Genomic DNA, 26,972 nt, shown 5'->3' with positions numbered 1-26,972 from the left:
CAAAAATATTAAATATTTTTATAAGACAAAGAAAGATGCAAATCTGCCCTTCTTATTATCATTATTGTGTTAAAATACAGCAAGGGTACAATTTTTAGTAAGTATTAAAAAGTATTAAAAATTTTCACATCTCATGGGGTGCCTGGGTGGCACAGTCGATTAAGCGTCTGACTTTGTTTCGGCTCAGGTCATCATCTCATGGTTTGTGAGATCAAGCTCCAAGTCGGGCTCTGTGCTGACAGTGCATAGCCTGCTTGAGAGTCTCTCTCTGCCCCTCCCCCACTCACAATGTTTCTCTTTCTCTCTCTCAAACTTAATTTTTTTTAAATTTCACATTTAATTTCATTCAACATCCTTAAGTACAGCAAAACTTTTTATCTTTTCATGTACATACTAAATTAAAGAAGAATGGAAGAAAAACAGAACAGTGTATGCACTGTTCTGTGGCAACTAAGAAGCAGGTCAAGAGAGGTCATAACTTTAATAAGTAGTTTATACCTGCCTCATTCCTATTAGATTCTATTTCGGTTGCTAAAGTCCAGTCACCTCTTTTGAAATACCTTTAATTTTCTGAAGTCTTTCTTTAGTTTCTAATTTCTAACTCTGGAGTTTTAGGGAAAGATTTTAGTTTTTGCTTCTTTGATTTATTTGCTTAACTAGAAGATAAAGTAACTAACTTTGTGTTTCCATCAGATTGGATATAAGCATGAAATATTGTGGATCCAATAAAAATACTGGATATAGTACCATTGGCTAAAATGCAAGCTAATGTAGTTTTATGACAGCTCTAAAAACAAACATGTCACTGAAACTAACTCTCTAGGAAGAACTGTGCTTGCCCTAGACAGCTTGTCTATATAGCTCGGGTTGGCCTGTACCAGGACAGCTGCTGAGAGAACCAATGGCAAGGATCGATCTTGACTCTGGGCCTGCCCCACCCTCAACACGTAAGATGTTCAGATAAAATACAGAAAATCATTACAAATTTACTCCTAAATAAGTGATCACTGCTCTGAAGCAGTAAAGGTTGCCTCTTATTTATATGCTCCTTGATTTTTTTACGGGTATCTATAGGGCCAAAATAGTGAAAGAAGATAAAATACCGTAAACCAAAGACTGAAGATTATTTTAAATTTTGCTCAAAATCCTCTCTCTTCCTCTTCTCCCAAATTATACTTGAATTCACTGTGCCAGCCATATGATTTTAAACCTCTCATGGAATGTTATACTTTGGATATCACTATTAGATGTCTTTGAAAATGTTTTCTTTTTACCTGGTACTTTTTTATTCCCCCTGCTTTGCTTGTAACATTAATGGTTATTTCTTCTTCCTCCTCCAGAAATTTCTGACAATATTCTGAGTCTTTCTCCAGTACAAATCCTGTTTCTTCTATTATATCTTCAAGATGAAAAACCTACACAGATTAAGGTATATGAATGGTAAATTCAAATCCATTTCGGTAAATACCATTTTAAAGAGAACAATGGGATCATTGTCTTTTGAATGTTACCAAATGTTAATTTAGAATATTATGAGAAAAGCTTCTTTCTGCATTATTTGGGAATGGAAAACTTTGTTGATATAGATGAGTTTGTCCCTAGAAGTCTCTGGACAAATTACATTATGGTGTATATTTTTTATTTGTGAAAACTGGTTAAAAGAGCAGTCTTTATGAGCTGAACCCAAAGAACAAACATTAATAGAATAAGCAGAAAGGAAGCTTCAAAAACAAGCCTTAATTTGAGAGTTGGGTGAAAAAGGAGTTCCTTACTGCCACCTTCAATCTGGATATAATGGTTTGGACACAGAAGTGTGTTTTACATTCTGTACTTCTCAGGTGTATCTTTCAGCAGAATTGTCCCTTCCAGCCTCCCCACCCTCAATCCAGGCAGCACTAGCCATCTGATTCCCGAGCCATCTCCAAGTTTTCTCTTGACCTGCAGTACTGTAGGAATAGGTATGGGCTCAGATGACTACAGCCTGTCTTCTGGTGAAACTCCCTGGTAGGAATGTAGTTTCTGTTCATATAGGTGTTTTAAAGAAAACTTACCTCCACAGGATAGCTTCTTCCTGAAATTCTAAGAATAGGGCAGTGTGTGAAATACGTGGAAAACTTTTCACTGTCTACAGTGGCACTCATTAGAATCAAGTGTAGATCAGAGCGTTTCTGTAAAATTTCCTTCAAGATAATTAGTAAGAAGTCTGACTGGACGCTTCTTTCATGAACCTAGTATAAAATGGAACAAAAAAACAATCATATATAAGGGCTACTAAGAGGCTAAAATAATCAGACACTCAAATCTACTAAAAGTTCATATTTATAGTCAGCACATGAGGAGGGAGAGAGAAGCTGTATGTTTCAAATGAGGTACTTGGTAATCTGCTGTGCAAGTCCCTGAGACTTTATCCTCATGTGTTGGGGCAATGATGAAAACACATTAGGGGCACCTGGCTTGCTCATTCAGTGGTGTGTGATTCTTGATTTCAGGGTTGTGAGTTTCAGCACCACGTTAAGTATACAGATTAGAGATTACTTAAAAATTTTTACAAAAAATAAGGGGCACCTGGGTAGCTCAGTCGGTTGAGCATCCAGCTCTTAATTTCGGCTCAAGTCATGATCCCAGGGTTGTGGGATCACGCCCTGTGCTGGGCTCTGTGCTGAGCACAGAGCCTGATTAAGATTCTCTCTCTGCCCTGCTCACATGTTCTCTCTCTCTCTCAAAATAATTTAAAAAATTTTTTACACAGAGGAATCATGTAGTCTGAGTTCAACTTAAAAAAAGAAAACTGGCTATAATATGGAAAATGTCATAGAGGACAGCAACAGAAAAGTTTCAAATAGAGGTTTTGTAGTACTTAAATAATAGTAGTCTATATGAGGGCAATGCCATTTGAATATGGAGAAAAGTGAATGAATTTGAAACGAGTAGAATCAACTGGTATAAGTGATGGGATGTGGGAGGAAGAAGGAATAATCCTAGTTTTACTTTTATCAGGATATTTATGTCTGAGACTCATGAGTGATTTCCCGATGGTAAGGCAAATCTGAGGAAGCTCATCAAACAGATGTTAATTTATGCAGAAAATGATTTTTTTTAAAGGAAAAATAAGGGTAGATCATAAAATAGAGCTAAAAAAATGTGTACGTTATTAAGCACATTCTACAGAGGTAGGCAACAACATCTGGCTGTAAACATACTAGCAACCAGCAAGAAAAGCTATTTAACGCACATAGTGACCATAAACTAAAACAAATCACACAACTATTTGTAAGAATAAGGTAGATGTACTATTCTGAGTGTTACCAAAAAGAAAGGTCCTGAATAGCATAATGAACTCTGTTCCAACATCTGTTACATCCTTCTATTTAACATGATGAATTTCACTGAGCTTTTTCTTTGTTTTTACCAGATTGTTCAAGATGTTAACAGTATTACACTTAAGCACAATTCAGTAAATCATGTAAAAGAATGCTAATACTAAACCATGAAAGAACAGCTTCCTGAAGTTGGTCTGGCTTTTCAATGAGGGTTCACTCTGAGGCAAGAATATATAATAAGGAAAAGACAGTCTTTTCAATAAATGGTGCTGGGAAAACTAGACCACCTTCTTACACCAAACACAAAATAAAATGGATTAAAATTCTAAATGTGAGACCTGAAACCATAAAACTCCTAACAGAAAACATAGGCAGTAATCTCATGGACATTGGTCTTAGTAACATATTTTTATGGATTATGTCTCTTCAGGCAAGGGAAACAAAAGCAAAAATAAACTATTGGGACGACACCAAAATAAAAGCCTTTTGCACAGTGAAGGAAACCATCAACAAAAGAAAGGCAACTTAATAATGGGAAGAGATACCTGCAAATGATATATCCAAGAAGGGGTGAATATCCAAAATACATAAAGAACTAAAACAACTCAACACCAAAAAAACACAATTAAAAAGTGGGCAGAGGACCTGAGTGGACATTTTTTCAATTAAGATATATGAAAAGATGCTCAACATCACTCATCATCAGGGAAATGCAAATCAAAACAATGAGATACCACCTCAAAACACTGAAAATAGCAAGAATTAAAAAGATAAGTGTTGGTGAGGATGTGAAGAAAAGGGAATATTCATGCACTTTTTCGGGGAATGTAAACTGGTGCAACCACTATGGAAAAGAGTCTGAAGTTCATCAAAAAATTATAAACAGAAATACAGAATGATCCAGTAATTCTATTACTGGGAGTTTACCCAAAGAAAACGACACTAATGCGAAAAAATACATGCACCCATATTTACAGCAGCATTATTAACGAGGGCCAAGATATGGAAGCAGACCAAGTGTCCATCTGTAGATGAATGGATAAAGAAGATATGGTATATATACAATGGAATATACAATGAAATATTACTCAGCCATAAAACAGAATGCAGTCTTACCATCTGCAACAACATGGATGAATGAAGAGATTATTATGCTAAGTGAAATAAGTCAGACATAAGGCAAATAACATATGAAAAAATATGTATTTTCGATAGTGACAATATGGTGTAGCACTATGGGGACCCTAAGTTTGTCTCATCCATGAAACATAGCTAGATTAGCATCAAGCCATTTTGAACACCTGGAAAGTGATCTGAGAATTAATGCAAAAATCTGCCTAATTTGAGCCAGAGAACTTGGCAGGTATATGGTGCAGAGAGGTGAACTGGGGGGAGAGAAAAGCCACAGAGCCATGGAGGGTAGGGAGCTGTTTTTGCAGAGACAACAGAAAGAAAAAGGAGGAAGACTGCAGCACACCGGGATCACGCAAGCAAAGCACTCCCTTTAAGAGGAGCTGGAGAGAAAGAGATAAAGAGTGAAAACACTTGCAGGAGACTGGACAAGAAATCTGTTCCCCAAAACTATTGATGGGGAGGAAGGAGAGGGTTTCAATACCACCAGGCTTCTATAAACAGTGGAGCACAGAGTCTGAAGTTTCAGAGCTTAGAGCCTGGGGCGCTCTGATGAGGAAGTAGGGGGAATCCCCAGGAGCATGCAGCACAGTCTGAGGGGTCCATGTGCCACATAGGGAGAAGCGGTTCCCCTGTTTGGAGTGCCTGTGGTAGAGGCCATACAGCCTCCCTCCAGGCCAAAGTCCTGGTGGACCCTGGAGAGCTGCCATGTTTACTGATATTGGAACAAAGACACGAATACAGCAAAACCTGGCACTAGCTATGTGTGGTGATTTACCATAAACTCAGAGCCTCTGCTGCTGTGCGATCACATGAACATTTTCTGGGACAAGACAGCACCAGGCTGTTGCTCAATGAGACCCTCCTCCAGAGAATCAGCATGGGTCCGAGCAGTGGATTTTTCAAACACAGCTCCATCTGAGATAAAACTCTGGAGGGAGGCACAGGGTAGCTTGGTCAGATAGCTTGGACACAGGGTAAAGGCGGGGAGTGGGTGGCAGCCTGAGACAAAGGGGTGATTGAGGGCATGAAATTCACGCACCAGAGACTAGAGAGCTGGGGAAGGCCATTTTCACCATGCACAGATGACCCCAGTGAGCTAAGCAGCACTACCAAGTGGAGAAGGGAGCCACTGCACCCAGCCCCACCCACCTGTACCCTCCAGGGACATCCCTTAGAATACCAGAACAAATCCCTTCTACCTGCTTAGCTTATGGACTGGACTATATAATGTGCTGCAAAATTGCAGTTCTAGGTAAACTGGATATAACTTCATTCAAGTTTCACTCTGTTTGCTTGTTGTTCATTTTCTTTGCTTCTGTTTTTCCTTCTGTTTTCTTTTTCCTTTCTTTTCTTTCTCTTTCTTGGATACAGAAAGAGCAAATTTTTTTAATTAAAAATTTTTTAATTCTATTTTTATATTTTTTTAATTAAAAAATTTTTTAAAACTTTTTTTCCCTTTCTCTTTTCTATCAAGCTTCTCTCAACAAGTAGACCAAAACACACCTAGGATCTAGCTTCCTTTATTTTTTGTTTTTTTAAATATTTTTAATTTTTAAATTTATTAATTTTTTCTTCTTCCAAAATGATACAATGGAGGATTTTACTGGACAAGAAAAAACAGGAAGAAATGACAGCCAGGGATTTAATCAACACAGATATAAGTATGATGTGTGAACTAGAATTTAAAATTACGATTACAAGAATACTAGCTAGGGATGAAAAAAGTATAGAAGACACCAGAGACTCCCTTTCTACAGAAATAAAAAAACTAAAACCTAGTCAGGCCAAAATTAAAAATGCAATAACCAAAATGCAATTGCGAATGGATGCTGTGATGGTGAGGATGGATGAAGTAGAGCACCTAATCGGTGATACAGAAGCTAAAATTATGGAACATCATGAAGCAGAAAAAAAGGGGGGAAACAAAGTCTAAAGATCATGATACAAGATGTACAGAACTCAGTGATTTATTCAAGAGTAACATTGTATCATAGGAGTGCCAGAAAATGAAGAGAGACAAAAAAGGGCAGGAGGTTTACATAAGCAAATTATAGCTGAAAACTTTCCTAGTCTGGGAAAGGTCACAGATATCAAAATCCAAGAGGCAAAGAGAACTCCCATTAGATTCAACAAAGCTGACCATCACCATGGCATATCATAATCAAATTTACAAAATACACAGACATGGAAAAAATCATGAATGCAGCAAGGGGAAAAAAACTCCTCAACCTACAAGGGAAGACAGATCAGGTTTGTAGCAGATCTGTCCACAGAAACTTAGCAGGCCAGAAAGAAGCGACAAGATATATTCAAAGTGCAGAATCGCAAAAATGTCCAGGCAAGAATTCTTTATCCAGCAAGGCTGTCATTCAAAATAGAAGGAGAGATAAAGAGTTTCCCAAACAACAACTAAAGGATTTTGTGACTACTGAGCCAGCCCTGCAAGAAAATTTAAGGGGGGCGGGGAACGGGACTCTTTTTTTTCTTTACATTTTTTAAAATGTTTATTTTTGAGAAAGAAAGAGAGACAGATCATGAGCGGGGAAGGAGCAGAGAGAGAGGGAGACAAAATCTGAAGCAGGCAGGCTCCAGGCTTTGAGATGTCAGCAGAGCCCAACATGGGGCTCAAATTTGTGAACCATGAGATCATGACCTGTGCTGAAGTCAGACGCTAAACCGACAGAGCCACCCAGGCGCCCCTAAGGGGGGGGGGGTGGGGGTGGGGTGGGGACTCTTTGGAGAAGAAACAAAACAAAAACACACCAAAAGACTAGAAAGGACTAGAGAATATCATTGGAAATGCCAGTTGTACAGGCAACACAATGGCACTAAATTATTTGTTTTATTTTTTTTTAAAGTTTACCTTTATTTTTTTTTATTTATTTTATTTTTATTTTTTGAGACAGAGACAGAGCATGAACGGGGGAGGGGCCGAGAGAGAGGGAGACACAGAATCAGAAGCAGGTTCCAGGCTCTGAGCCATCAGCCCAGAGCCCGACGCGGGGCTTGAACTCACGGACCGCAAGATTGTGACCTGAGCTGAAGTCAGACGCTTAACCAACTGAGCCACCCAGGCGCCCCTTAAGTTTATTTATTTTAGAGACAGTGCATATGTATGAGAGCATGAGCCGGGGAGGGGCAGAAAGAAGGGGGGAAGAGAGAATTCCAGGCAGGCTCCACACTGTCAGTTCAGAGCCCGATGCGAGACTCAAACTGACGAACCACGAGATCATGACCTGAGACAAAGTCGGACATTTGAATGAGCCATCCAGGCGCCCCTATTTGTACCATTTTCTAAGCAAAAGGAGGAAAATGACCGAACAATCTATATGTAGTCTATTAATTAAAAATCAATGAATGACTGAACTTTAATACTGCCTTCTGAATTTAGTAAATTAACAGACATTTATAAAAACTTTACATCAGGGAAAATTTTTTAAATAGTTCTTGTATAATAGAAATGCTATGTATCTTATTTCTTCTTGACAAAATCATGTACAAAGCAAATCAGTTTACATGTGGTAGGCTACTGCACCATTTAAAATAATTCTAATGGGAGGGGCACATGGGTAGCTCATTCGGTTAAGTGTGTGACTCTTCATCTCAGCTCAGGTCGTAGTTTCACAGTTCCTGGGATCGAGCCCTGAGTTGGGCTTTGCTGCTAAGAGCAAGGAGCCCACTTGGTATTCTCCTTCTCCTGCTATCTGCTCTCCCTTGCTTACAGGCTCTCTCTTTCTCGCTCTCTCTCTCTTTCTCAAAAAAAAATAAATAATTCTAAGGGGAAATTTTCAATTTAAACATTCAATTTAAGTGTGCATTAAAATTTTATCCAAGGACATACAACTCTTGATTTCTGCTCAGGTCATAATCTCACCATTTCTAAGTTCAAGCCCCGCATTGGGTTCTGCACCGACAAGGTGGGACCTGCTTGAGATTCTGTCTCCCTTTCTCTCTGCTCCTCTCTCTCAAAAATAAACATTAAAAAAAAATCTGATTCAAGGAGGGATATATCTATAGAGTAAATGATGAAGATTTCTTGGTTTTTTTTAGTACGAATTAAGGAAAATCCTTTAACAACCAAATGTAGTTAAGAGGCAGTAACACACCACAGACTGCATCCAGATGGCCTCAGTTTGAACCTCCTAGTTGCAGAACTTACTGGCTGTGTGAACTTACACATAGTATTTTAACCTCATTGTGCCTCAGGGCAACTGTCAAAGGAGATAACAGGATCTACTTCACTGGATTTCAGGAAAGGTTAAATGAATTTATATATATACAGTCAGAAGCATATAGCAAATGCCATATGGTATTAAAACAATTAACATGAGACATATTTGTTAGAGAAAATTAAATTATTATATACACAGGGGCATTTAATAAGCATGAAGAAAATGTTAGGTAGTATTAGAAATAGCATCCTTTTAACGTGAAACTGTTTAGAATTTATCTGAACACGACTACAGAATATACTCACCTCGTCTACAATAACATGAGACACATTGGTTAGGAGACCATCTTCCTGAAGTTTCCTTAGCAAAACTCCTGTTGTACAATAGAGTAACCTTGTAGATTCACTAGCTCTAGATTCCATCCGGATCTGATATCCACACAAAGAATTCTATAGGGAGAACATAAGGTTGAGATAAGATTCTCATAAGTGATCTGGGAAACAAGAGCTAAGAAATGAAGCACAGGTGCTGATCCTGCTACTAAGTAGGGCAGTTTAAGGAAATCTAGTTAAATTAAATTTTTTTAACGTTTTTTTATTTATTTTTGAGAGAGACAGAATGTGAGTGGGGGAGGGGCAGAGAGAGGGAGAGACAGAATCCAAAGCAGGCTCCAGGCTCTGAACTTTCAGCACAGAGCCCAATGTGGGGCTCGAACTCACAAACAGTGGGATCATGACCTGAGCCGAAGTTGGATGCTTAACCGACTGAGCCACCCAGGTGTCCCAAATTAACTAAAATTATTGTCCCAATATCTTCAATTGTATAAAACTATAAAATTTGTTCTGCTAACTTAAAAAAAATTTTTTTTTAATAATTATTTTTGAGAGAGCGTGAGCAGGAAAGGGGCAGAGAGAGAGGGAGACACACAGAAGCCGAAGCAGGCTCCAGGCTCTAAGCTGTCAGCACAGAGCCTGACACAGGGCTCGAACTCATGAACTGTGAAATCATGACCCAAGCTGAAGTTAGATGCCCAAGCAAATGAGCCACTCAGGTGCCCCTGGTTTGCTAACTTTAAACAAGAAAAACTTTTGATCTTTTCAAAGTGTTGACACAAAAGCTGTTCACTCCAGGTACCATCAAAGATTGATTATTGTATTCTAATTAAATTATCTTGCAACAAAATACTGAGGTACTCAGGACAAAAATTTAGAGCAGTTCCTACAATTTGGTCTACTTTTCTGTCAAGATTTCATAAAAGCTGCCAGTGTTAAAGAGCAACTGGTCTCATACCAGTAGTGGTGCCTCATGGGAATCTTGAGGTGACTTCTATTCTCATCACATTTTTTTATTTCTTCAGTTATTTTTAAAATAATTTTTTGTATGTATGTAATGTCTGCACCCCATGTGGGGCTTGTGAACTCACAACCCTGAGATCAAGAGTCACAAGCTCTACCAAGTGATCCAGCCAGGCTCCCTTCTAAGGTCATTCTTTTATTTGCCATGTATGTACATGTCTGTTATTCTCTTAACATAAGTTCCTTATAAGATAGAAATTATGTCTTTTTTTCTTCTTACATTCCATGAGAGAAATCCATACCATGTTTCACAAAAATTTTTAGTGAAGGGTTACCTATCTTAAAGACAGAAGCAAAAATGTTAGGGGCGCCTGGGTGGCTCACTCGGTTAAGCGTCTGACTCCAGCTCAGGTCATGATTTCGTGATTTGTCAGTTCAAGCCCCATGTCGGGCTCTGTGCTGACAGCTCGGAGCCTGGAGCCTGCTTCAGATTCTCAGTCTCCCTCCCTCTCTCTCTGCCCCTCCTCACTCATACTCTGTCTCTCTCTCTCAAAAATAAATTAAAAAACATTAAAAAAAATGTTAAATACCATCTCTAGAAAGAACAATTCAAAGTGTAATTAAGCTGAGTTGTATCAACCTGGAATTCATATTTGGTTCTAAGCAATTTTATTAATTTCTATATTTTGCAGTTATTCTGCTACTGAATAGCCAGTAGCAGTGTCAAAACTCATACACTGTACAGGTGTCATTTGGATCCCAAGAGCACAGATGAGTAATGTCACCACTCACTGAGATGGAGTTGAACGACATCTTACCCTTCCTCCAGGTCCATTTTCACAGCCCAACTCATCACATACTCTTGTGGCTAAACTCACTGCTGAGATTCTTCGGGGCTGCGTGCAGACAATGTTACACTTACTAGCTCCCCACTCATTTAGAAGCAAATCTTCCAAGAGGAAATGTGGTACTTGAGTACTTTTGCCACTCCCCGTTTCACCTGCCACAACCACTACCCGGTGCCTTTTAAGAGTTTCAACAATTGAATTCCTATGCTTGAACACTGGTAACTGCTGCCTTTCCTTTAGAAGTCTCTGGTACTTAGGTGTGCTTTGCAACTTCCTAAAGAGGGCTCTAACAGGTTCCAAATCTTCTGCCTTTTCTGATTCCAAGGACAGTGCAGAAAAATCCTCATCAGAAACTAAATTTTCCCAAGATTCCTCAGGATCTTCAGAGTTTTCTCTCTTATTTTCAGAATGCTGTTGCTGCTGCTGCTGCTGCTGTTTCAATTTGTTCAGAAGTTTGGCAATAAAAAGATCACGTGGCTTATTGGTTTCCATTTTATTTAATTCTTCCTTTTTCTTTTCTGCATCACTCCACTCCAACCAAACATCTCGGTAAGTGGGAGGAAGTAACTGGTGCACAGACTATAAAGGGAAAAAAAAAAAAAAACAACAGTATGTTATTTTCACTAATTACTTAATATTAAAATTCAATAGGCTGGAACTTAGAAGGATAGCTATTTTCCTCTTAAAATGTAATTTGTCTCTTAGTTACTACTTTAAGATGCACATGCATATGATGCAAATTTATAAATAGCATATCATATTTCAGGCTTCTAAACTTACTAACTGTGTGACCTTCAACAAATAACCTCTCTGTGTCTCAGATTCTACATTGGTAAAATGGGCCTAATATCTCCCTTACAGACACACTCTAAAGTAAACTTCTAATACATGAAAAGTGCTCATTCCTGGAGCAAACTACTGAGTATATTTTTATTATTTATTCCTGCAGTGGTACTATGTAAATATGTAGGTGACCCATAAAGCATTTCTGAAAGAAAATTCCCTCTGAGATGCTGGCAGGTAAATGATATTACAGGTCAAAGTATTTAAAATAAACTACAGTGAAGTGAATCTAAGTTGTCCTAATTCTGTGTCATAAAAGAGCCCACAATTATCTCTATAACACTGAGAGTTACTTCTATCAATTAAGCTTAGCTTATGATCCCTTTTTGCAAAATAGGTGAAATAAAGACATTATAAATTTTTACTGGCAGAAGCTGGAAAAGAACTATCGTTTGGAGTTCCACTTCATCAGGGTCTAAAATTTCCAGTGGTTCTAATTTCCCATGAAGAACATGTATTTACTGCAAAAAAGAAATGTTGACAATCCAACAATCCAAGAAAAAAAAAAGCTTCCTTCAGAAGTACTTCAATCTTTCTTAAACCTGAAAGCTTATAGTTCATATATTCTAAAATTGAAAACTGGAACTAAGTTCTATAACTTTTCAAAAGTGAGAAAAAAATGTAACATTCAAGAGAGACATAACATTTAAATAAGCATTAAACTGTTTAAAAATTCTCCTTACTTCAACCAACCTAGAACAACTATTTTTAATCCATAAAATAGCACAGCCTGAAAAACTAGACCAGTGAAATTGTTCAGAGCCTCTGGTCTAAGGACAGAAAGACCAAGCTATGTTTAGGGGTAAGACGCAGTCAAAATCATAAGTAAGCATTAAACGAGGATTAATCTGAAGAAGCGCTAAGTAAAAACTGGCACCAAAGGCCATCGTTAAATACATTCCATATGCTCATAGTTTTATGTTGGCAAAGTACAGTACACGCACTACTCCACGAATGACTTTTGAGACACATCAATTTAAAAAGTCTCACCTGCCCTTTCACTAAACGGTACAGAGCTAGAGTTGCTCCCAGGTGCTGAGCTTGCATGCCATCTTCTGTTAAGATTGTAGGGCATACTACCAGTACGTCATCTTCAGACTTGATTACTCTTACCCTACAAGGAAGCCAAAGATTTTTAAAATAAAATTAATGAAGTAAAAACAAGTCAGAATTCCATTCACACTGAGCCTAAGTTTACATTAATTAATTAAATATTTCTAATGAAGACACTGTACTAGATAACGTATCAGCACTATCAACCTGAGATGTGGAATAAGAAAGCTTCCTAAATATGTCTACTTAACATGTAAGAAACAGATTTTCCATCTTAGATTTTTCTAAAAGTTCATTCAATTAACCAAAAAAACATACCTACATTTCCAGTATCTACCTACTGGAACTTTTTCAAAGGAAGGATTTGGACTCTTGGGAAGATTCTTCCTGACCCAATCGATCAGAAATTGTTTGGGAGATTTTCCAGTCCAGCTTCGAGCTGTATAGTCAAAATTTCTTACATCATGAGGTTCTTTCTTTTTCTCTAAAATGATAGACAAAGATTGTTTTTTTAAAAATTGTCATGTGGTAATGTGTAGTCTCTTTTGAGTGATCAAAGTCCTCTCAATTTTGGGAAAAGACCTTTAGAAGAGAATAGGTTTAAAAAAAAAAAAAAGTTTGCTCTTCTGAGCGATGTAAGGAAATCCTCTTAATGGATAAAACCACTGAATATCTGAATCTTTAAAAAAAAGTATCCTGAGTAACTCATCCATTCTTATAAAATATCTATGGTAACTAACCATGTGATGAATTGTTCAGGGTACTCTGAATTATAGTATTTGGCAGGCTACCACACAGGAAGGGTAATCTTTTGAAAAAAATATAGATCAGATATCATTTCTCTGCTTAACAGCTGCTGCCGCCACCGCCACCTTCATTGGTTTCACATTATGTATAAAATGAAGTCCAAATTCTTCACTACTGCCTAAAACCTTTTCATGGTCCATCTCTGCTTATCATGCTCACTCTATTATAGCCACACAGGCAGGTAATCACTTCCTCAAATGCTCTAAGCCTGCTTGGCCCAGTACAGAGGAAGTAGCCACACATGAACAAATCTAAATTAATTACAATTAAACTTTCAGTTTCTCAGTTGCATTAATCACATTTCAAGTGCCCATTACTCCTATTTGGCTAGTAGCTATCACACTGGATAGCCCAGATATATAACATTCCTATCATAGAGTGTTCTGTTGAATAGTCTGCTCTACGTCTTCTCTACCTTAGACTTCCAATGTACTGTCTCCCTCCTTCTAAGGTGGCTCTTTCCACCAAGGTATCACTGGGCTGACACCTAATCATCTATCAGATCTCAGAGCAAATCAACAGCCCCATTGTTATCTCTAATATTAAACACCAGTATTCTTGCTCTGATAGCATACATCACAATTTATAATTAAATATTTGTGTATATTTAATGCTTATCTCCCCTACAAGACCATCCACTTTAAGAGGGCAAGGACTAGGTTATTTTGTTAATTACTGTACATACAGCAACTGACATTATAAACAATAAAAATTCAATAAATATTTATCAAAGAATATATAATTAAAAAACTGACAATTTAGCATAGGACTTGACTATAGTACAGATAAATATCATACAAGCTATATCAATAATGTACTCAGCACAAATAAATGCACCATTACACACATCCAGTGGCATGGCAGTACTCATGGCAGAGTCCTCTTAGGGCTGTTTGAGTTAACCTTGAAGCGAGGGTAAGGTTGGCCAAGTAGGGGATAACAGAATGAGCAAAATCATGGAGCCATGAAATAACACATGTTTTAGAGAATGTTGCGGCTACAGTACTTAGCTGGGAGAATAAAGTGGGAAGGCAGATTGTGGTAGAATGCAAAGGCTCTTCAATGCCGTGATAAGTATGGACTTACTACTGATTGAGGGTTTTTAACAGGGAAATCACATTTAGATAGGTTATGGAAATAATTCTGGCAGGAATTTGGAGGATGGACTGGAAAGAGATGAGGCTAAAACAAGATACTTAAAATTACAAAATGCTACAAAAGTTATCATAATTATTATTTTTCCAAGACAGCATGTGGAAGCGTAACTTTACTGCCAGCTTATGTAGTTTGCTAGATGTTTGCTTATGTAGTTTGCTAGAAACTAACAATTTCTCAGTTGTATTTTCACTGACAGTTTACTACTTTCACCTCGAAACCCTTTCCCTTTGTTTTACCTTTCTCTTCTTCAGTAGCAGGTACAGATTTTTCAAATAAGTTAAAGTTCAAAGCCCTTTCCTCTTCTGTGGCGACAAGAGGCTTTTTCCTTTCATTCTGTTGATGTGAAATCTTTATGGCTGGATTGAATACTGGATGGTCTTCTAAAGTTTCCATTTCTACCAAGAAAAAAAGAATTGTGCTTTGTTGTATTTGTTTTTTATGTCTCTTTACTTTGCAGAGACGGTTAAAAAACAAACAAAAAAACTGCAAAACAACAACAACAAAAACTAGAACAGCATTCTTTCTTTTTCCTTGCAGCCAGTTATTCAACACTTTCTACTTGGAATTTATGCTAGAAGTCAGAGGCAATTTATTTTCACATCATATAGTAAAATGTTTTAAATGAATTATTTAACAGATGTAGAAGGTCTGGAAAAACATACTCATTAGACATGAATGCTCATGGAAGTGTACCTGACTCTCCTTTTTGAATGAGGATGGTATTTTATGGTATATTTCAAAGGCTGACAAACTATGGCCCATGGGTCGCATCCAGCCCTGCTGCCTGTTTCTGTATAGCCTATAAGCTAAAAATGATTTTGGTATTTTTAACTGGTTGAAAAATATACGAAGCATTTGGTGACATGTGAAAATTTATATGAAATTCCTATTTCAGTATCCATAAAGTTTTATGAGAATATAGCCATTTATTTACATACTACCAATGGCTACTTCTATGCTGTGACAGGAGAGTTCAGTAGTTGTGAGAGCATCTATATGGGCCACACAACCTACCATATTTATTATTTGCCTTGTTACAGAAAGCCTACCAATCCCAGGTATAAACTGTTAGGAAAGAGTAGACAAGAAGAGGCAACCTCCATGCCAGGAAAGCCAAAAAAAAGAAGAGACATTTATATACCTAAGAATTTTTTTTTTTAATTTTTTAACATTTATTTATTTTTGAGACAGAGAGAGACAGAGCATGAATGGGGGAGGGTCAGAGAGAGAGGGGGACACAGAATCTGAAACAGGCTCCAGGCTCTGAGCTGTTAGCACAGAGCCCGACGCGGGGCTTGAACCCACGGACCGCGAGATCATGACCTGAGCCGAAGTCGGACGCTCAACCGACTGAGCCACCCAGGCGCCCCTATACCTAAGAATTTTTAAGTGTTTACCTCTTTGAAATTTCCTTATTTTTTCTTGAGCCTCTTTTTGGCCTTGCTTGTTTTTTTCTAGTTTAAAGGTAGCTGCCTGCTCCTTTGCATCCAGAAGTTTTGCTGCAAGGTGCAAGTACCTTTCATTCTGTTCCAAAGAAGATATTGATTCAGAAATTTAAAAAAGAACAAGATCAGTTAAGTCATTTGTCAATTTATTATAGAAAAACCTATGATCTTTTAATCTTATTCTTTGATCCAGCAAATCTGCTTTTAGGAATTTTTCACAGAGAAACAATACAAAGGTGCAGATTTGTAGGTAGTAGTGACAGAAGAGGAAAAACTGCAAATCAAAGGTACTCATCTACAGAGAAAATCTGTCAGCCATTAGAAAAAAAAAATGAGGTACCAAAAGAATGAGGGTGATCCACATGGAAAATTTCTTTGACATGTTAAATAAAATTAAAAACTACAGAATAAAAGTTAAGTAAGCTCATTTCTGTAAAAAGGAAGTATTTTGTTTTTATACATAATTTACATAAAGGATTGTGTAGATAATAATAATATTCATCTGAAAGTTACCTTTCCATAATCTCTTTCTTGTAGAAAATAGGGACATTAAAAAAAAAAACAAAAAAAAAAAGGCCTCTGGTAAAAATGGGTGTTATAAAACTTAAGGACTAGCTCTGCTGAGCAAACATTAGACGCAGTTTAAAATTAAACTCAAATTTGTTTTTTTCCTTAGGTTAACAAAGTACAGATGAGAAGCATCAATGCACAAGGTGAAGATAAGGGCATGTATAATGCTGCTATGAAACACAACTGTTAACATGAATGGAAAAGAGATCAACTAAGGCAGCACATCGAGCTGAAGTCTGGAACCACTTTGTGTAGAACACACTGATACAGTGTAAACAGAAGCGTTAGCTGTCTGTACCTCCTGTTCACCCAAATCACACTCATTCTTCCATCATTCCTATTTCTGCCATTGATACCACTGTCCCTCCACCTGCAAATCTCTTGCTGTCTTTAGCTCATTAACTTCTTTATTCAGTAAACCAAGACTTTCTATTGGTTCTTGCTTTAAATGTTTCTGTTGCCTTCCAATTCCAATACCAATTTGGAGCCTTATTATTTCATACCCGAGGAAGTGCAAGAGCTACCAAATGGCTTCCCTATCCTTTCCAAATCACCTTGAACGCTACTAAATATTCCAAACCACTTTAAGCACTTTAATTTTGACCTAAAATACCAAATTCTTGTAACTCACCTGCCCCCAACTTTGAGAAGCTCTTCCCAAGAAAAAAAAGTCAAATTCATTTTTTGGGGATCAAAATCTTCTGGTCTCAGCTAAACTCACTTGTTTACTCCTTCCTGTCAGTACTCATCTACATTTTATACTCTGTATATATTCATATATTGTTTAATACCCAAAGGCTCATTGCACAATCCACTTCTGTACACTGTTCACACTATTTTACCCATATGGATCATCTTCCCTTTACTGCCCATGCACACTTTGCACCCTTCAAGTTCCCCCTCTCTTCTTGCAGTCTTGACCAAATGTTCTAATCAGAAGAGACCTCTTCTTTGACCCTTAATGGAGACTCATACTGTCCTAAGTTCTTTTTGCTTATATTAGTTTAATATAGGCACAGAGTTTAAAAAATATGTATAGGATACAGAAGAGTATAAAAAAAGAAGTGTCCCTCTCATTCTACCACCCCAGTCCTAATCACTAATAATAGCTTCTCGTGTATCTTTCCATATCTTTTCTGTGCATATAGAATGAAAATACACATATATTTTTTTCTTTTACACAAATGGGTTCATCATACTACACATGGTGTTTTGCAACTTCCCTTTTCTCTTTCTAAACCAATTTTATTAAGGTATGATTTACATATAACATAATACACCCATTTAGGTATACAGGTGAATGTGTTTCATAAATATATATATTGATTTAACCATCATCCTAATCAAGATAAAAAACATTCCCACCATCCCCAAAAGTTTCCTCATGCTGCCTTACAGTCAATCCTCTTTCCCTATCCTTGGACTCAAGCAACTACTGATCTGCCTTTTGTCACGAGAGATTGATTTAGCAAGGATGACTTATCTGGAATTTAATATGATAATTACACATGTAGTCATCTGTCTCCCTTCTTTCATTCAAGGATAATGTTTTGGAAAGTTGCTTGCAGTGTTTGCCTATTATGAATATAAAACTGCTATGCACATTTGTGTACAGGTCTTTTGTGGACATGTTTTCAGTTTTCTTGAATAAATACCTAAGAACGAAACTGTTCTGTCACATGGCTAAGTGTATGTTTAACTTTTTAAGGAAGTGCCAGTTTTCTGAAGTGGATATACCATTTTATACTCCCACAATCAATGTCTGAGTGTTCCTGCAGCTCCATGCACTCCCAACACTTGGTATTACTGATCTCTTTAATTGTAGCCATTTTGATGAATATACAATAGGATCTAACTGCAGTTTCCATCTTCATTTCTCTGATGACTAGTAATCTTGAAATTGTTTTTCCATGTTTACTGGCTATCCATATGTCTATTTTTGTGAAGTATCTGTTGTCCTTTGAAAACTTCCTTATAAATTCTAAAGTCTACTGTCAGACACGTATTATAATATTTTCTTCCTACAACTTGTTTTCATGTAACCTTACATTTTTAGTTTCTCTTATATCTAGGTTTCTCTGACCAGACTAAGGATTTTTTTGTAACGAAATGTGCCTTTATTTTATTATCCAAGGAATTTAGCACACTCCTTACAAATGATAATCATTTCAAAATACTTGATGATTATATGTTTAAAGATGGGAGGAAATGTAAGTAACGCTTATTGAACAGTTACTTTGTGCCATTTTTATTTTGTTACTTTTAGGTTTTATTTTGCTTAATCTTTCCATCCACTCCTAGAGGTGGGTATTTCTTTAATTTACAAATGAGAAAACTAAGTTACAGAAAAGTTAAATATGTTGCCTATGAATAGCCAGCTAAAAGCCTAATACAAATTTCTAACTCACAGGGTCAAATTTTTCCTCTTCTAAACTTTTAGAATTCTCACTCTTTTCTTCTTCATTTTGCTGTTCGGCATACTGCAAAATCCATTCTTTCATATTTACTTCCAAATTTTTTTCTTCCTTTTTTGGCTAGAAAGGAAAAACAAATATCTGAAAAACCAAAGTTAGAAAAAGGTGTCAAACTATCAAGTGTCCCTGTTTTTACTATTTTTTTTTCACTCAGAAACAGTAGACACGTAAACCTCATAAAATCATATTATATACTGTTCTGTGAAGGACAAACGAATTCCACCTTGCTTTAAGAAGTCTAAACTTTCAAAATCAAAAAGGTATGTCTATATAAAGAGGCAAAACAATAAGGAGAACTTTAAAAACTAGTGCTACTCCAGGCAACTGGGTGGCTCAGTCAGGCTGAGTATCCAACCTCGTCTCAGGTCACGATCTCGTGTTTGTGGGTTCGAGCCCTGAATCAGACTCTGGGCTAACAGCTCAGAGCCTGGAGCCTACTTTGGATCCTGTGTCTCCCTCTCTCTCTGCCCCTCCCCTGATCACACATTCACTCTCCCTCTCTCTCAAAAAATAAAATGTTTAAAAAACAAAAAAACCAACTAGTGCTATTCCTTAAAAATAGTGGTTTTATGGGGATAATGCTTCCAGATTTTTGTTTTTGTTTTGTTTTCAAGCTTTACTGGGGTATAACTCATATATTTAAAAACTGTACATACTTGGGGTGCCTGGGTGGCTCAGTCAGTTGGGCATGCAACTCTTGATTTCAGCTCAGGTTATGATCTTGCCATTCATGGGATCAAGCCCTGTCTCGGGCTCCCTGCTGACCGCGTGGAGCCTGCTCGGGATTCTTTCTCTCCTTCTCTCTGCCCCTCCCCTATTCACATGTATATGCTTTTTCTCTCGAAATAATAAACTTTAAAAAATTGTACATATCTAATGTACATGTTAATATATCAATTATATATTAACTTATCATAATGTATACATAAACTCATTCTGATGAGTTTGGACATATGTGTACATTCACGATACCTACAATTGAGATACTAAACATATCCATCATCTCTATAAACTTCCTTGTGTTCTTATGTGCACATGGATTAGTGGGGATAGGGAGTGGTGATTGTGGTGAGAACACATAACATGAGACCTATCTTCTGAACATATTTTAAAGTGCATAATATTGTTCTGTTAACTATAGGCACTATGTTACAAAGATCTCTAGAACTTACTCATCTTGTGTAACTGAAACTAAATGATTAGGCAACATTTCCCCATTTTCCCCTCTCCTCCCTTCAGCCTCTGGTAACTTCCACTCTATTCTCCACTTCTAAGAGTTTAGCTATTTTGGATACTTCACTTAAGTGGAATCCTATAGTATTTATCTTTCTGTGACTGGTTTATTTCACTTAGCATAATGTTCTCTAGGTGCGATACGCAGTGTATTTAAGCTTAACACCCTAATGAAGTACACCTTCCAGTCTTGACTCCTTGCTGTAATCCCCTTCCACACGTATTTTGGAATTGGCCATGTGATGTGCTTCAACCAAGGAAACATTACCAAGATACAAGCTAGGGCTTGGTAAGAAATTTATAGACTGGGGCTTATCATCTTGAAATACTTGGTCTTAGAAGCCAGATGCCAAGTAAATCAGACCACCCTGTGACCATCATATATGAGGAAACATAAGTTAGCCACATGGAAAGAAGGATGCCTGGTTAGCCCCCAGCTGAGGTACTAGCCCTATAAGTAAGAAACCATTTTGGATATTCTAGCCTAGTAAGACAACTTGGGGAACAGATGGACTAAACAGCTAACCCGGGTCCAGACTGCAGAATCAAAAGAAATAAACTGGTGGTTTAAGTCACTAAATTTTTGGGTGGTTTGCTATGCAGCAATAGACTACCGAAACCATGACAGAAAAGTTTGGCAAACTAATTCTCTTCAATAAGCAAAAACATTATTGCAACCTAGTATTTCTACTCATAAACTGCTATAATGCACTTTATTCTGATTTCTATACAACTTCATGTGTTTAATTCTTAAATTACCTTAATCTTAGTATCTTCTGGTTTTTTGATTTTAGGTTGCGATGGAGGTGAAACAGTGGCTGGTATTTGAGGAGACTGGAATTTTGGCCTACTTTTAGTTTGTTGCTCTTCAAATTCTTGACTGAATCCTTCAGGAAGTGCATCTTAAAAATTGGGATTTAAAAAAAAACCATACAGATGATATATAAAACATAAACATACACATTCATCATACACAAAAATCCTGGCTAAACAAAGAGCACCTAATTTTCTTCCACGCTCATCTCCCCAAGAATAGAAATCCTATGATGAATCTGACTTTATTGTCAAAGTGCGAACACTCATCAGATGACAGCCTACCTCTAACTGGCCATTTATTTCACTCTCAATGTGTTAGGCTCCTAAATTTTCAAAAAAAGATTTGAACCCTTCCCAACTCTTTGGTTGCCTATTACAGTATATGGCAGGATCCTTAATCAGTCATACAAGCAATTTGCACTCTAGGTTCTTGATAAAGATGACAACCTTGACTCTCTGGTTATTAAAACTATCCAAAGCCAGATGGCCCAAGTTTCTAAACCAAAACCAGGAGAGACAGTCTGATAGGTAACAGGTAGGCAAACTTTAAAAATGTGTTCTATGAAGTGCATTATAAAATGACTACTGACAACTGAAAGTAATGCACAAAAAATTTCTTCTTGCATGGACTACAACCTCTGAGAATATACTACAAAGGGCAGAAAAGGGTAAGAACATTCAAAAAATAATTCTAAGACAGTGAAAAAATTTTAAGTAGAGGTTGATACAAATATCACAAATTCTGAATTTCAGAAGGGCTTTAGAAAATGAAAGACTTTAATGATAATACTACTTACCATCTGAAAGATTTAAACAGAGCCAATCCAAGGCAGAATGGAGATCACCTCCCTGTAAGAGTGTGTTAGTCATGGCATCTTCAATGTCCTTAGTCTTAAATGAAAATGCTTGTAAAGCCATGTATAAATCCTGTAAGAGGGAAATGCAAAAAAGTCATTCTGTCAATTTTCTCTCCTTTTATTACTAATTTTATTCTACCACTCATTTTATTATTATTTATTTATTTAAGTAGGCTCTATGCCCAGCGCAGAGCCCAATCAAGGGCTTGAACTCACAACCCTGAGATCAAGACCTGAGCTAAGATCACAAGTTGGACACTTAACTGACTGAGCCACCCAGGTGCCCCTCTCCCACTCATTTAAATTTTTTAAGTTTATTTATGTATTTAGAGAGAGAGAGAGGGAGGGAAATCAGGGGAGGGCAGAGAGAGAGGGAGAGAATCCCAACCAGGCTCTATGCTATCAACACAGAGCCCAATGCAAGACTGAAACTCATGCCATGACCTGAGCCAAAATCAAGAGTCAGATGCTTAAGCTACTGGGCCACACAGTAGCCCACTCATTTTAAACAAGAAATTCTGATACAAATTATTATTTCAAAAATATCTTTTCTCTCTTCTAGTTAGAAGAGTTAAATATGCTTACCAGATTGAGAATTTGAGAACTATGGATAAATTTTAAAAGGACCTCAAAGGGTGCCTGGGTGGCTCAGCTGGTTGAGCATCAAGTTTCGGCTCAAGTCATGTTCTCACGGTTTGTGGGTCTGGGCCTGGCACTGGGCTCTGTGCTGACAGCTGAGAGCCTGGGGCCTGCTTCAGATTCTGTGTCTCCCTCTCTCTCTGCCCCTCCTCTGCTCACAAAAATAAACAAACATTTTAAAAAAAATTAAAACAGTAAATAAAAGGACCTAGAAAATAAATAAATAAATAAAAGGACCTGGAGACACTGCTCATATTCTTACTATCCAACGATATTGTTTGCAATGTAGTGTTTCCTATCAGTCATTTTTCTGATCTTGTGAAAACAAATTTCACTTAATGTTATAACATAAGCAGGGCACCTGGGTGGCTCAGTCAGTTAAGCATCCGACTTCAGCTCAGGTCGTGATCTCGCAGTTTGTGCGTTTGAACCCCACATTGGGCCCTGTGCTGACAGCTCAGAGTCTGGAGCCTGCTTCTGATTCTGTGTCTCCCTCTCTCTCTCTGCCCCTCCACTGCTCATGCTCTGTCTCTCCCAAAATAAATAAACATTAAAAAAAAATTTTTTTAATCATTGTAACATTAGCATCTTCCCAACTTATCAGAAACTCTTCATCACTTCTAAGAGTTACATACTTCATTAGGTAGGTGTATCATAATCATACCTTTTCCTATTAGTGGCCACTCAGGATGTTTTCTCTTTTTCTTACGATTAGTGCGTCAATGAACATGTTCATCTATAAAGTAAAGCATCTTAATGTACTTTCTAAAGCATGATCTTCAGAGCTGGAGAGAATTTCGTTCAAATCCAGACTGTGCTTACTCTACTACTTACTCATTAACAACTGCAGACTATAGCTTATGTAGTATCTTTCCAAGCCCTGATTCCTTCATTTGAAAAATGGGTCAAAGTATCTTCTGGTATTGTTGTGTCAGAGAAAATGTAAGCAAAGTGCCCACTATAGAGCCTAATATAATTTGTGGAATGTAATTTAGTTTTCACATCACCATTTTAATGTGTGTACTTGTATATGGCACAATTCCTTCCCTAGTTTTGCAGATGGCAATGATCTACATAAAATCTCAACAGAGTTGAAAATGTCATTTTTTCTCACTATCTTACAATGTAGAACAGGCTTAAAAATGCTCCATTAAAAATAAGGAACTTAGTGGGGGCACCTAAGTAGCTCAGTTAAGCGTCTCTTTTGATTTTTGCTCAGGTCATCATCTCATGGTTTGTGGGTTCGAGCTCTGTGTTGAGCTCTGTGCTGACAGCATGGAGCTTGCTTGGGATTCTCTCTCTTCCTGTCTCTCTGCCCCTCCCCTACTCATGCATGCACTCTTTGTCAAAATAAATATTAAATAAACATAAAAAAAATACGCAACTTAAAAAAAGTTTGCAAAATACCTGTAATTTTTTGGCAGTAAGTCTTCCAGAAATCACTCCTTTGTCATTATTTTGCTTTTTATGCTCATTTATCATTCCAATAATTCTTTGCTCTAGTTTGTGATTAATTACCACCTGTTGAAGCCAAAAAGGTCCTATCAATTAGAATCTAAATTATTACATAATATTTAATAAATAAATGATTAGAAGAAAATCACATAGTTTTCTGTATCCCTGCCAACAATCCAAGAATTTCCACTAAAATCAGGTAAAATAATTATATTTTAGACCACCATTCATTGGACTATATCTGTACCACATATTTAAGAAAAAATGGGATATGAAAAAAGCAACATATGACAAGGAAGAAATCCCTTACAAACCCTCTGAAGCTGCACTGTCTTCGAATTGCTATCATAAAGACCGATTCCTAAGCTTGATCGTAAAGTTGAATCAGAATCCTTGTGGATGGAGCCCAGGAATCTGCTTAATGTAAACCCCAAGCAAACAGCTTTAAAGAATGGATGTTACACTAAAAAGAACACATATCAAACAAAAATAAATACTATATAAATAGTAATAATTAGGTAACACAAATTCTTTTGGCTCCCAATGTTTGATCTTGTTTTTCTATTAGCCACTTTGCATTCCATTTTTTTGTTTCATATGTTCTTTCCAAACTTTAAACTTCAGAATACACAAACATGTACCTACAAACATGTACCTTTCCTTTACCACATCTTTACTGAATGCCTACCATGATCTATGCTCAAAAATATACTACAGAAATCAGTCTAGCACAGGAAACCTATATAAAAAGATACACTGTAAACCAGCATGGCAACTATTAAAAAAAAAATGGGACCACAAGAAAAACTGGTGAGTTATGAAGGACTTCTTAGAGGCTCCAGAGGTGACAGACAGATGGAGAAGGGGAAGCAGGTCACTTTAAGCAGAGAGTTCACTGACAAAAGCCTAGAGTCATAAAATCACATGGGACTTGGAGGAACAATGAGATTTAAACTAAAACTTTAAGTGGAGAAGAATAATGGAAAGGAGGCTGGAAATGTATACTAAACCAGGTCTGAAAGGATGCATATGCTATCCTTAAAGATTTGTATCTTGGGGCACCTGGGTGGCTCAGCTAGTTAAGCATCCGACTTGAGCTCAGGTCATGATCTCATGATTTGTGGGTTTGAGACCTTCATAAGGCTCTGGGCTGACCGCTCAGAGCCTGAAGCCTGCTTCAGATTCTTTGTCCCCCTCTCTCTCCCCTCTCCTTCCTCTTTCTCTCAAAAATAAACATTAAAAAAAAAATTTTTTTTTTTAATTTGGATCTTACCCACATCTTCCTTAAGTTCCCACAGGCTTTCAACATATATGTTATGATTTACATCTATTTAGTACAAATCAGCAATTAATTTATTACAAAAATTTTAAATACACCATTTCTTTTATTTAAGAATATACCTTTTTCTTTCTTTTTCAAAGAGAACATTTCTTGAAATGACTCAAGACCTCAGTACTCACTTTCAAAATAGATTTATCCAGATTTGCAGGACCTCCAGAATCATTTGTAGAATTAAAACTATAAATTTTCGGACCTGTATATAACAGACAACAAGTAGTCAAGGCAGTTTAATCATTAATAATTACTACATTACTTTTTCTCTAAAAATTGCTAAACATTAAATATTTGATTTCACCTCTTTTCCCTACTTCACCAAATAACTCAATCTACAAGTCAGCAATACTGCCTCTAAATTTTCACAAACATTTTACCAATTAGCATTCTCAAGGTTAACAAGTTACTTACAAAGAGCAAAGGCATTGTATATTTTTTAAATTAAATCTACGTTCACCTTTATATTTTCAAAGTCAGATGCTCTTCTGCGTGGCACTTAACTGAAGCAAGATCTCTCAGAGGATATTAGATTCCTGGCAGAGAAGATGGTTATTTTTTAAGAGAAATACTCCCACCTAAAGTATAAATGAGGCAGCAGCTCCTGTCATCTTCTCCTATTTTTTTTTTAATCTTCATTTTTGAGAGAGAGAGACAGAGACAGAGCATGGGTGGGGGAGGGGCAGAGAGGGAGACACAGAATCCGAAGCAGGCTCCAGGCTCTGACCTGTCAGCACAGAGCCTGACGCGGGGCTCGAACTCACGAACTGTGAGATCATGACCTGAGCTGAAGTCGGATGCCCAAATGACTGAGCCACCCAGGCGCCCCTCATCTTCTCCTATTGAGTCCAAGGGTTGCTGTACTAGTTTCTTAGGACAAATTACCACAAACTTGGTTGGCCAAATGTAACATATTCTCTCACAATTCTGGAGGCTTTAAGTCCAAAATCAAGTTGTTGCTAGGACCATGCTCCCTTTAGGTTCTAGACAAGAATCCTTTGGTAATCCTTCTGGTAATCCCAGGAATTGCTTGCCTTGTTTGCCTTTTACACATGGGGCTTCACATGGCCTTAGTCTCTAGTGTCTGTGTTCACATATCTCTCTCCTTTCTCTGGACACTATCCACTGGATGATTCCATCTCAAGATGAAAGATCCCTCACTAATTTTATCTGTAAGGATCTTATTTCCAAATAAGGTTGCATTCTGAGGTTCCAGGTAGAAATGAACTTTGGGGAGATGGGGGTGGGGGAGTGGGAATGATACTACTATACCCATTACAGTTGTCAAGTCTGTTCCAGCCAAGAGAAACACTATACATATCATCAGTTCTCTAACGAGTAACCATGAAGGAACACATATTATTTTCAAACCATTAGTCTCATGATCTGTTTATTCTCTTAAAAATCAGTGACGATCCCAAATACTTTTTATGTGAATTATAACACTGATACACATCACGTTATAAAAAGGAAAAATTTTTAAATACTCATTAATTCATTAAAAAGAACAAACCCACTAT

General features: G+C 37.2%; 1 protein-coding gene and 1 long non-coding RNA gene across 4 annotated transcripts in view; one reads left to right on the top strand and one right to left on the bottom strand.

Moving 5' to 3' along the window:
* The window catches only part of DHX29 (DExH-box helicase 29), a 44,906-nt gene that overhangs the window by 11,984 nt on the left and 5,950 nt on the right, over nucleotides 1-26,972 (bottom strand). For 2 of the 3 annotated variants that reach the window (XM_019414249.2, XM_019414250.2), the window contains exons 2-14: nucleotides 25,581-25,654; nucleotides 24,072-24,185; nucleotides 21,966-22,095; nucleotides 21,112-21,254; nucleotides 19,054-19,179; nucleotides 16,028-16,154; nucleotides 14,867-15,025; nucleotides 12,984-13,149; nucleotides 12,603-12,726; nucleotides 10,740-11,348; nucleotides 8,932-9,075; nucleotides 2,052-2,228; nucleotides 1,275-1,415 (exon numbers count right to left, since the gene is read on the bottom strand). In XM_019414249.2, the coding sequence (XP_019269794.2) occupies nucleotides 1,275-1,415; nucleotides 2,052-2,228; nucleotides 8,932-9,075; nucleotides 10,740-11,348; nucleotides 12,603-12,726; nucleotides 12,984-13,149; nucleotides 14,867-15,025; nucleotides 16,028-16,154; nucleotides 19,054-19,179; nucleotides 21,112-21,254; nucleotides 21,966-22,095; nucleotides 24,072-24,185; nucleotides 25,581-25,654 (2,234 nt within the window). Of the gene's footprint in view, nucleotides 1-1,274; nucleotides 1,416-2,051; nucleotides 2,229-8,931; nucleotides 9,076-10,739; nucleotides 11,349-12,602; nucleotides 12,727-12,983; nucleotides 13,150-14,866; nucleotides 15,026-16,027; nucleotides 16,155-19,053; nucleotides 19,180-21,111; nucleotides 21,255-21,965; nucleotides 22,096-24,071; nucleotides 24,186-25,580; nucleotides 25,655-26,972 lie in introns of those variants that run through there. The other variant, XM_053907359.1, reaches the window with a different exon arrangement.
* On the top strand, nucleotides 1,338-17,094 carry LOC109246337 (uncharacterized). The gene is made up of 2 exons (XR_002071308.2): nucleotides 1,338-1,440; nucleotides 16,752-17,094. It is a non-coding gene; the product is annotated as an uncharacterized LOC109246337 (long non-coding RNA).

Source organism: Panthera pardus, unplaced genomic scaffold (assembly GCF_024362965.1).
Source record: "Panthera pardus isolate Hobbes unplaced genomic scaffold, ASM2436296v1 HiC_scaffold_2, whole genome shotgun sequence".
Taxonomy (NCBI): domain Eukaryota; kingdom Metazoa; phylum Chordata; class Mammalia; order Carnivora; family Felidae; genus Panthera; species Panthera pardus.
This window is presented reverse-complemented; position numbering and strand designations above follow the sequence as displayed.